Source organism: Schistocerca nitens, chromosome 1 (assembly GCF_023898315.1).
Source record: "Schistocerca nitens isolate TAMUIC-IGC-003100 chromosome 1, iqSchNite1.1, whole genome shotgun sequence".
Classification (NCBI taxonomy): Eukaryota; Metazoa; Arthropoda; class Insecta; order Orthoptera; family Acrididae; genus Schistocerca; species Schistocerca nitens.
The window spans coordinates 1,182,920,030-1,182,932,516 of NC_064614.1; the positions used below are offsets into that span (position 1 = coordinate 1,182,920,030).

A 12,487-nucleotide genomic window follows, 5' to 3' on the forward strand; every position below is an offset into this window, starting at 1 on the left:
TGACTGTCCATGTTGTTTATGAAAGTAGTTGAAAAGGAGTGTAGATACGACGGCATGTGTCTGCCGATCATAATATTCGTTTAACTAAGCACTGAAAGACCATTTGCTAGGGTCTGAGAGTGGTTGGAATTTCTTCACCATTTCGTATAAAGTACTACTGGAAGACTTCACTTCCTACTAGACATCCCATAAGCAAAACAGTATAATTCAAAATGGTGGAGGTAGACTTGCCAACTTGCCAAAAACTCGTTGAAGGCACTAAATGGCGGTTGGGACATGGCCACGGCAACCAACTGGCATGATTGTTGCTGCTCAACCATGAGCTCCACGAGAGAAACTTGCTGTTTATGTTTGTGTTGTTGGTGGTTACTTTCCTTGTGAGCTACAAAATGCTGCTGCTGTTGTTGCTGTTGCTGCAGTGACAGCTGTTGCTGTCAAACATCCAAAAAAATTTGCGTTGCATAACACTGACCTGGATGTGAACTCGTTTCTGTAAACACGATAGCGTAAGAAATTCTTTGCAGCGTTTATAGTCCACTCACTGAAGACCAAAAAGGATAGAATAGGGTAAAAGCTCATTTAGTCACAAATTTTTGTACAACAGTAGAAGGGAGTGTCATTAACAACCTATAAATATCCTATCCACTCCAATGTGAGCTTGGTGGTGAGGCGGAGGGGGGCCATTTAAAGTTCTCTTTGTTGTGTTTTTATTTGATAACTCTAAAACTGTGGCTTCTAGTGAAAATGTTTTGCCAAAAACTAAATTTCCTACAAAAAAGATCCTGTACATTTTTTCTTTAGGCCTAACAGTTTGCCTGTTGGAAGAGATTAAAAAATCGCAGATTATGAAAAGATGTGGTTTAATGATATAAAATAACTTTTTATTATTAAATTCAACAAATATTAAATGTGTGTACCTGGTCTCTGCACAGCAGAGCCACAGTAGTGGATATATTGTGTTCTGGGCATGTAGCAGGGCAGAGCAGATCCGGGTAGAACGATGCAAGGGAAGCTAGGTCACCAGATTTTGTTCATCTGCTTCCCTTCTTCATAGGCTGATAAACTGAAGAGTGAGCAGCTGATTTCCTACTCTATCTATCCCATTTTATCTATCTCACTACTTCACAAGAAGCAACTACAGGGTGTGTCACGAAGTTATTCCGACCTTCCACAGTGTGCTTTATGGATCAGTGGCAACATAGTGTGCAGAAATGCCCAAGGTGTGTTTATTTTCCACAAATTGCATTAACATTACATGGAATGCAGATATGAGTTTAGTACCAACGTTGGCAAAGACCTTAATGGCCGAAAGCTTTATTTGTGACAGTCTTTTTGTTGTGCCTATCTGCGACTCAGCATCTCTGCTATATGGTCAGTAACAACTTTCCTTCTCATAATATTATTGCATTCCATCTTGGATTTTCCATTGTTTGATCAATGCAAGGAGTGGTTATGTACAGAAACAGTGCAAATCTCTGCACGATGTTCCCCTCTGCCAATGAAGAACAGTGTGCAGAGGTTTGCGCAGTTTCCGTCCATATCTTTTCCTTGTGTTAGTATTATTAGTAACTTGTATCTGCATTCCATGTAATGTTAATGCACTAATGGAAAATAAACATGCCTCAGGCATTTTTTCACACTTCATTGCCATTGATTCATAAAGTGGCCTGGGGAAGGTCAAAATAACTTTGTGACACACCCTGTATTTAGTTGCTTCTTGGGATGTAGTGAAACGGACAGAGTAGGAAATCAGCTGCTCGCTCTGCAGTTTGCAGGTGTATGAAATGGGGAATCTGGTGATCTACCTTCGCTCGCATCCTTCTATCCTGTTACTTCCACAAAACACAATTTTCCCTTTAATATGGCTCCGTTCCACTTAGACCAGGTATACAACTTTAATATTTTTTCTTAACCCACTGAATGTAACATTAAAAATAAATTTTGTACCATTAAAACACTATTTTTGGCAGTCTGTGATTTTCCCATTCTCTGCAGTGTATAAAATGATAGGTCTAGAGAAAAAGTGTATAGTATTTTTTGTAGGAAATTTAATCTAGTTTAATTTCATACTGGGAAATATTTTTGCAAGAAGTTGTGGTTTTCGAGTTATTAAATAAAAACATAACAAAGTGATCTTTAAACGCCCCCATCCCACCCCCTCTGAGCCCCACACTCACACCCCATGGGACAAGACTTTTTGTACGTTGTTCACAACACTCTCTCCTACCACTGTAAAAAGAAAAATTGCACTTCATACTTTTGAAAGTATTCCAAGTCAACTAAATACAGAAAATAAATACCAACAGGTCATTTTTGAAAATGTTTACTTCAACCCTTCTCATCCACACCCCCATCCCTAGTGGTAGTGGGGAATTTTACTTCCACAGTATTTTTATGTGAATAATAAGTTAAATCCGTAATGAATTCAGTTGAAATCACTTCAGGTGTTCCTGAGTTATGCTTCCATATTAGCCCCTTTCCATTCTCACTTACATGGGATGCATGTGGTTCTTAAGCCTATAGTGGTTCTTTCCAGATAGTAAGTAATGGTTAAACCTCTGATTCTTTTAAGAATCAGACTCCCGTGCACAAAACAGCTTTAAGGTTCTGATTCCTTTACAAATAGGTTAAGGTGTTAAGTATTTGACATTAAGCATGTAAGTGAGAAAAAGTTTAGAAAATATCTGATATTATATTTAAAGTTTGTAGGAAGTCAATAAGTGCTCTCAATTTCAAATACAGGATTAATATATCTTCGGTATTTGCAAACAATTTGTTACTCTTCCTTTTGATACACACCTCATCCCCTCCCCTATGAGGTAGGTGGTTCTTAGCCCACAGTGCTCATTTCCAGATAGTAAATGATACGTATACCAAGTTTGGTTGAAATGGGCCCAGTAGTTTAGGAGTTGTTGAAAATACTTACACACACCCATTTTTTTTACATATAGAGATTTTATGAGGTTGGTGGGGATGACACTTTACTGATAATGGAGAATACTCTTGGTAATATAGATATTTTCCTTACATCTTGTACAACTTTTTTAAATTGTGTTTTCTTTGTGTATCTTATTTGAATAAGACATTATACTCCTTCTGTTGTGTATAAGAGCTTAATGATACCCACAAAGTTGTGAAGTACTGCTGTCTTCAAAGTATTACATGTGGACGCTCTATTATATTGAGTTTCTTTGTGTTTCAGATTGTTAATGGAAAAGATGGTGATTTTGGACGTGAGAGGTACAAGGATTTCACTTTTGATTATTCTTATTGGTCATTTGATTCTTCTGATGCCCACTACGTTTCTCAGAAAAAGGTTAGGTATTTCGTATTACTCTATATATTTTGACTTAATAAAACAAGACAAGTTTATACTATTAAGAGTAATAAATTTCAAACGTTTGGAAAATTATAAATATATTTTTTATGATCAAACATTTTACAGATTGTTGTTCTTTATTTTTGTTTAGACTACTGCAAGAATTAGTTTCTGAACTTAACCTAACATTAGTCAAAAATTTATAAATTTCTTTTGTTTAGTTTTTTTTCATTGTTTAGGTCTTCGAAGACTTGGGTACAGATGTTATTGAAAGTGCCTTTGAAGGCTATAATGCTTGTGTATTTGCATATGGGCAAACAGGCAGTGGAAAAACATTTACAATGATGGGATCTCCGGTATGTACCGTAAGATCTGGAATTTATGTATTGTAGCCTTTACTTATTTTATTATTGGGATACTTAGAATAATCTATGTATGCTGCTTTTAAAAATTTGGGACTTCTGTTCACAGCCATAAGATATACATGAATATATGCATTTTGTGTTATAATAGAGGGAAACATTCCACGTAGGAAAAATATATCCAAAAACAAAGATGATGTGACTTACCAAATGAAAGTGCTGGCAGGTCGACAGACACACAAACATACACACAAAATTCAAGCTTTCGCAACAAACTGTTGCCTCATTAGGAAAGAGGGAAGGAGAGGGAAAGACGAAAGGATGTGGGTTTTAAGGGAGAGGGTAAGGAGTCATTCCAATCCCGGGAGTGGAAAGACTTACCTTAGGGAGAAAAAAGGACGGGTATACACTCGCGCACACACACACATATCCATCCACACATATACAGACACAAGCAGACATATTTAAAGACCTTGTGTTAATTATATATAGTGTATTAAAACAAAGAAATTTATGTTTAACAAGCTGCAGATACTAGTCAGTTTATCATTGCCATTTTATTGCACATTTTTGATCAGAAATTAATAATTACTTGTTCCTTTCAAACAAAAGCTATTTTTTAAACATAAATTTTACATATGTTACAAACATTCACTCATGAATAATTTTATTTGGTATATTTCAATTTAATCACATAAAACAATGTTTACCTAACTTCAGCTGTATTGTTGAAAGCCTTTGAAAATTTGAGGTACTTGATAGCATGTGAATCTGAATAGACATTAAAAATTACCACCAATTAAAAGAATGATTAGACCTAAAATACGTAAGCACGCACTAAGAAAATTACTTCAGTCTCTGATTAATTGGTAACCATTATATATTTTTGTTCTGTTTAGGAAAACCAAGGACTTATTCCACGTATATGCAAGACATTGTTTTCACGAATTCAAGCAGGAAAGGAGCAGGGTACCAGCTATCGAACTGAAGTTTCGTACCTTGAGATTTATAATGAACGGGTTAAGGACTTGCTAAGGAAGGATGCTACGCATACTCTCCGTGTTCGTGAACATCCTAAGCTTGGACCATACGTTCAGGACCTTTCACGACATTTTGTGTCAGATTATTCAGACATTCAGGTTGGTACTGCATTCACTGTTCTATTAATATAACTTGCAGCATATAACATTAACTGTTTCTGGGAATTAGAGGGAAATTCTTTGTGACCAACAATGTTATTCTCATGCTACACATTAAATAAATTTCTTGTAAATGGTTTGTGAATGAGTGTGTTTACAAAATTTGTCTTCCAAAATTAGAAGGATTATGATGTAATAACAAATGATTTCTAAGTTGTAATGTTTTTGCATCTTTTTGTATGTAGGAAAGGTGTCACTAAACTTACTACCTTCTCTCTTTCCTTAGAAACGCATTCAAATAAGATAGCCCAAATTGTGAGATCTCTGGTAAATATTTAAATATCAGTATTACATGCAACAGTATTGAATTTGTTTGTGTTATTTTGGACTGTGTACAAGGTGTACTGCAGTTTTAATTAATATTCAAAGAAATGCTTTCCTTATGTGCAAAATATGTCACTATTGCATAATTGGCTAGGAGACCCTGAGATGTAGACTCAGGTGCTTAATTGGAAAAGTTTTCCTATCCTTCATGCACACTGGCACCTTCCTTGTACGAAGTGTGAGGTTTGTATGTTAAATATATCTGATCAATGTAGCCTATATGATTATGACCATGCGTATGATGCTAGCGTTGTATAATGATGAGAGAAGAGAGAGAAGAGTGTGAAACTCGATGCTAGTATATAGCCTACTCCTCTCAAATGGCGCAAGATGGACCACGAAGCCTAACGTTCCCATACAGTGGTCAGCTCACTATCAACAGTGACATGTGCCCACACTCCATTAAACACTGTGGAGAAGTTTGGAATTTGATCCATTACATTGGCCCAAAGTCTTGTGCTACAACTTTTTCTCATGTAGCAGAAATGTTAATGCGTAACAAAGCAAGTGATTTATATGGCTCAAAGACTCCTTACAACAGCGAGAGACAGATTATCTCTGACACATGATATAAAAACTCTGTGGATATATTGGGGACAAATTACGTGTACAATGGACTATTTCCGATTTAGAATTGTGGAGAGTAGGAGCAAAGTGGAAATGTAATTAGTGACATCGTTGTAAGCTGCCATTTTGAATACCAAATGTAATTTGACAAATAGTAATAACATTTCATATCATAAAAGAATGTATTCACAGGTGCTGACTCAATGGGGCCTGAGCCCCCTCAAAAATTCGCTTGGGAGGGGCAAAGCCCCCCAATAATTTAAGAAAATTTTTAGTTATATTATGCTTTGTAAAATCACAAAATTATGTTGGAATTTTTTATTTTCCTTGTTTGACGATAGTTATTTTTTAAAATACATTCAGTAATGAGTTAAAACAAATAATTATTATGGTAGTAAGCAGGTTAACTGAAAACGAGTATTGTGTATCATGATAGTGTTACGGTGCTGAGGGCACACTTAGAATTTGTCCCAGTGCGCGAACCTTCAGGTAAACTCTGGTGCCAGCGGGCCAGCACTGCGGCCGCGGCAACATCAAAAGGATTGGAAGAGAAGCGCCTCATGTCGCCTTTGCTTTGAGACATTACGATGCCACAGCTATGTAAAGCCCACCCTACTGTCGCAGTCATTTAGTGTGGATAGTTTCGTTCAGTGCATTCTGCAGACGTGTTTGATGTTCCGACTTTAGTGTCTTGTGGACTATTTTATATGACAATATTTTATTTGTTTACTTTAGTATCATAGTGTATTGTGAATTAAGTTTGCAATGGATAAACTTGTTACCAAAAAGGCATGCTTGAAAGTTGATGATACTGCAAATCAACCTCCAACAATTATTGTGTCATGAATTTCTTCGTGGTATTCAGGCAAGAACCATTCACAGCCAAACCCTGGACAATATGGTAAGGGAAGATCATTATATAAGTCTTGGCTGATCAAATATACATGGCTAGAATATGAAGCATCTGCTGAAAAAGTTTTTTGCAAAACCTGCAAAGAGGAAAATGCTAAAAATCCATTAGAATTTTCTTCAAAAAAAGAAGATGCATTTACTTCCTAAGGGTTTTCTAAGTGGAAAAAGGCTTCGGAAAAATTCCGTCTTCATAAAAGTATGTTTACATGTAAAGAAGGTGTTCTGAAACTAAATTCTATCACTAACTAAAATGTGGCCTCCCAATTAAATGAACAGTTAGACACTGATATGAAGAAAGGCCATTTAGCTCTTGAGACAATTTTTACTACCATGCAATTTCTATGCCAATAAGGACTAGCAATTAGGGGGCACGAAGATGTAAACTAAAATTTTTTTCAAGATTGACATAACTGAGTTTAAAGATTGGTTAGGGTGTTTGGGGTACAAGTGGATGTCCCACGATATTCAAAATGAGATCATTGATCTACTAGGAAAGTCTGTGTTGAGAAAGGTATTGGCTTCAGTCAAGAAGACTGAACATTTTTCTATTATGATTGACGAAAAAAGTGATTCTTCGATTCACGAACAAGTCTCATTTTGTATTCGTACTGTCTATGATTCCTTAATCATCAACGAAGACTTTATTGGCTTATATGAGACCCTCAACACTGAATCACGAACTCTGTTTAGTATTTTAAAAGACGTTTTTGCTCGTCTTGATTTGTCAATGGATAACTTAAGAGGACAGTGCTATGATGGTGCCTCTAACATGAGAGGTAAGTTCAAAGGACTAAAAAGAAAGTTAGTTTTGGACATACAACCAAAAGCACATTATGTGCACTGCACTGCTCACTGTTTAGACTTGGCAGTTGTAGACAGTCTCCGCCATCTTATGTCTATGAGCGATATTATGGCTTTAGCCAAGGAATAATAAACACCGTAAGAGAATCCAACAAAAGGATGGGACTATTCAGAAGCATGCACTGTGAGAGCGCTAACAACCAAGCTGGTCTATGACCCCTTTGCCCGACTCGCACTGTGTGAGCTTCTAGTATCTTGAGAATATTGAAAAACTTTGAAGAACTTCTAGAGTGTTTTGAAACATTTTCTGTAGAGGACAAAACAGAGGCAGGTTACAAATGTGCAGGCTACCTTGAGTCAATGTTACAATTCAAGACTTATTTCTTTTTACATCTTTATTGCCATGAAGGGAACCCAGTACAGGATGTCAATGAAAAAATTTAATGTCTTCATGTAAGTGTTGCTGATCTGGAAAAAATATGAGTGCTTGATTTGTATATTGAATGGAAGGCGTGATAGTTTTGAACACTTTTGGGAATTGTGTTTAAAAGAAAAGCCTTCACAAGTTGATGATCCTTCACTTCCTTGGAATCTGAGTATGCCAATGAAGTATGAAAACAACGAAGCCAGCTCACGGCACACTTTCAGAACCCCAAAGGAATACTACAAAGCTATTTACACTGAAGTTTGTGAAATGGTGCAATCTTGCTTTACTGATTGGTTTGCTTTAACTGGACTCACACAGGTCATTGCAGTTAAACAAGAGTGCTTGTTTTTACTAAACAGAGGTGAAACAAATTTGGAAAATTCAATTGAGTTTTTCAAAAATGATGTAGACATTGAGAGACTGCACTTACACTTGAATATGTTAGCTGATATCGCCAATAAAAAACAACTGGTCTTAAAAAACATGCATGATGTAAGAAAGTACATTATGCAAGAGACTGCGGTTGGAGAAATGTTATGTGAAGTAGTGAAGTGCATTAAGCTTCTCCAAGTAGCTCCTATCACAACAGCAACAGCAGAATGGTCCTTTAGCACCCTTAGACGTCTGAAGTCATATCTCCCATCAACAAAGGGACAGAAGCAATTGAACAACTTGGTTGTTCTTCATACCCACCGAGATGTTTTGGATGGATTGGATATTTGATCAGTCATAAATGACTTCATATTCAGTAATCCAGTCAGACGATCGACATTTGCATTTTTCTAAAGACACTCTAGCCCTAATAATGGCATTTAGAGCAATATTAAATATCTTTATAAAATAGAGAATTAAATACATACATAATGTTAAATTTTCAGTTTCGAAATATTATTACTAGTTTAGTACTGTGTTATTATATTACTATAGTACTGTATCAGTTATTTTCAAAATCTTAAATATTTTTAGAGTGTAAGACCCAATTAAATCCTGCTATTTACATACTTTTTGACTGCAAAGGCATACTGTATTAACTTTATTAACTGTATTAAAGCATTAACTTTGAGATGTTGTTTTTATTTAATGAACTCTGAGTCTTATTCAGAGTAAGCTTAAATTAGCTATTTCACTTATTAATCAAAATGCTATTACTGTGCAACAGCAATATTTTATGTTTTATTCTTTTAATGATAGTTTAGGATTTATTTAAATATAATTTTAGTCTCTTCAGAGCTGTATATTCACTGCTCTGTAATAGTCTATAAGCATGATTATTACTGTAAATTAAATTAGCTTTTTACAAAAACACCGTGCATGTTTATGTTTTGTTTCTTTTTTCAAAGCCAAAAAAATGTGTCAGACTTGTCGAGTTTCCTGGAGTGTCGAGTTATCGAGAGCCCAGTTTTTGGGGTTCTAATGTTGATCATATGACTCTAAAATGCTTAAAAAGAACCTTTAAAACTCACTATTTTTCATCTAAAATTTAGAAAATTTCCTGGTGCAAGACCCCAGTATCCCCCCCCCCTCCCTCCCGCCCCAATATTTTTCATAAGTTGGCACACCTGAATGTATTATATATATATGTATACTGAAATGTAGCCAGGAAAATCATTTATGAAACAATATAATTTCATGAATGGAAAAGGTACATTCAATTCTTTTGTTATTTTAGCTTCTCCCTTGTCTGTGGCTCAGAACATTATTTAAACCTCCTCCCCCCTGTGGGTTTGGGGGCTAGAATAGGCCCAATGTATCCCTGTCTGTCATAAGAGGTCACTAAAAGGAGTCTCTCACATTTCGGCCTTTATGTGATGGGCCCCTGTAGTGTTTGACCTCCATTTTTCAAAATTTTCCCGAAGAGCGAGCCAATTGGGGAAGGGCGTCCTACATGGTGCATAGTGTTCATCATGTGCTAAGACCTTTTGCATCTTTCGTTGATGTGGATCTGCACTTCCGCTCATTCTCCAGCTATTGGGCGAGGTCACCCTCCTAGGTGCGTTTTCCTCCATCCTCTGTGCAGTATCACTTTGTGCGCTGTCAATGATAATGGACTTCTTAGCTCGTTTGCACCTGATATCCAGCACAGTAGCCAGTCTGTTGTAGTGTTGCAGTGGCCATGTATCCTGTTGGTTGTAGCCCCCTGACCACACAGGGATTGCTCTGCTGATGCCTGCGCCGTTAACTCCCCACATATGCCACGGAGTAGATGCCCATCTCTTTGGGGCATCGGGACTCTCGGCAATGGCCATCCTGCCAGAAGGCCTTTGCTGCGGCTGGTGGTATCCATGGGGATGGCCCCTGGTCAGAGTTTGTGGCATCAGGGTGAATGGCACGCCATGAAGCATAGTACATCATCTCTTGCTGGTGGTGCACTGCCAGCAGTCTCTAACCGGGCAAAGTATAACTTCAATGCTAAGAAATATGACCCCAAATTGTTCCCCTCCCTGGCCACACCATGGGAGGAATGCCAGGCTAAGGATGGCAGCGAAGCTTATTCACCCCAGTACCTCGTATGTACGAGAGTTGATTGGGAATCTTTCTTGTCAATGTAACCTCAGTTTTTTGTGGAGCATTTAGAGGACAAGTTTGGGGAGGTGGAGGGCTTGTCCAAAATGCGGTCAGGGTCACTCTTGATCAAAGCAGCATCCACTGCCCAGTCATGGGTACTACTCACCTGTGACAACCTGGGGGATGTTTTTGTTTCCATCACGCCCCATAAGAGCTTAAATATGGTCCAGGGTATCACATTTCACAGGGCCCTTCTTTTACAGTCTGACGATGAGCTGCGCGCCAATTTAGAGCAGCGAGGCATCCATTTTGTCCGGCGTGTCCACCTGGGTCCAAGGGATAATCACGTTGCCACCAGTGCCTTCATCTTGGCCTTCAAGGGTGACACATTACCCAAGACGGTCTAGGTGATGGTCTACCGCTGTGACGTAAGGCCATATATCCTTCCTCCAATGTGGTGCTTTAAGTGCCTGAAGTTCGGCCATATGTCTTCCCACTGTACTTCCAGTGTCACCTGTCAGGATTGCGGACATCCATCACATCCCAATACTCCCAGTGCCCCGCCTCCCATCTGTGTCAGTTGCAGAGAGCACCATTCACCTTGCTTGCCAGACTGCAGGATTCTCCAGAAAGAAGGAAAAATAATGGAATACAAGACTCTAGACTGACTGACCTACACTAATGCTAAGAGAAAATATGGGAGGCTACCTCCTGTGCACATAACGTCAATCTATGCCGCGGCCATGACAACGGTTCTACCATCTTCTGTTCCACTGCACTCAGTTGGCTCTAAGAGCCATCAGACTCCTCCTGCCCCCTTGATGGTGGGGGACACTTTCCTCCCTGTTGCTCCTGCACAACATACTTCAGGAGCAACACCCCCCAACCATCAGGGACATGAGTCCCTACTTCTCAGCCGGAGAAGCGTTAAGTATTCTTTGACTCCTCTCACCAGGAAGGGATTCCTTGGGTCACTCCCTTCCCAGGTTCCTACCAGTGGCAAAGCTGACACCTGCCAGTGGCTGAAGCAACCACAGGTAGCTGGTTGTAGAGCTTCACGGTCCTCCTTAGTCCCTGAGACTGAATCAGTGAATCCCTCCCAGCCAGACAAATCTAAAGAGCAGCAAGAGAAACCTAAAAAGAGAAAGACCCCTAAGAACCAAGACACTGTGGTGGCACCCACACCACCACTACCTACAAGCTCTGTGTCCGAGGATGAGGTGAAGATTCTGGCATCCGCTGAGGACCTAGATCTCGCTGGGCCCTCAGACACAGTGGATGTCGGTCACAAGTGACCCTGAGGCGTAGACTGCGTCATTGAGTGTTTCATGCCTTCCCAGTCTCACAATCACGTAATCCTCCAGTGGAATTGTGGTGGTTTTTTCCACCACCTGGCTGAGCTACGGCAACTGTTAAGCTTTACACCTGCTTTCTGCATTGCCCTCCAGGAAATCTGGTTCCTGGCAATGTGGATTCCTGCCCTCTGCGGCTATAAGGGATATAACAGGAACAGTAGCAACTATAATAGTGTGTCAGGTGGAGTTTGTATCTATGTCCTGAACTCAGTATGTAGTGAACCTGCGCCTTTATTACCCCTCTTGAAGCTGTGTCTGTCAGGATAAGGACCCCTTGTGAGGTGGCCCCATGCTTACTGGCGGAGGTGGGAGGTCAAAAATTTACTATCACAACTCGACCTTTGCCTCTTAAGTACAGGTGCTCCCACACATTTCAGTGTGGCACATGGCTCACTTTCGGCCATTGATCTCTCAGTTTGCAGTCCTGGCCTTCTCTCATCTCTCCGCTGGAGAGCACATGACGACCTGTGTGGTAGTTACCACTTCCCCATCTTCCTGTCACTCTCCCGGCATCATGCCCATGGATGCCTACCCAGATGGGCTTTAAACGAGGCAAACTGGGAAGCCTTCACCTCTGCTTTCACCGCTGAATCTCCCCCCACATGGTGCCATTGACATTGTCATTAAGCAAGTCACTGCAACGATTATTTCTGCAGCGGAAAACGTGATTCTTCGTTCTTAAGGGTGCCCCCAGCGAAAGTCAGTCCCTTGGTGGT

General features: G+C 39.3%; 1 protein-coding gene across 1 annotated transcript in view; it reads left to right on the top strand.

Moving 5' to 3' along the window:
* LOC126200705 (kinesin-like protein Klp98A) overlaps positions 1 to 12,487 on the top strand; it is a 391,643-nt gene that overhangs the window by 231,730 nt on the left and 147,426 nt on the right. The window contains exons 3-5 of the mRNA XM_049936729.1: positions 3,203 to 3,316; positions 3,559 to 3,675; positions 4,581 to 4,820. Of these exons, the coding sequence (XP_049792686.1) occupies positions 3,203 to 3,316; positions 3,559 to 3,675; positions 4,581 to 4,820 (471 nt within the window). The remainder of the gene's footprint in view (positions 1 to 3,202; positions 3,317 to 3,558; positions 3,676 to 4,580; positions 4,821 to 12,487) is intronic.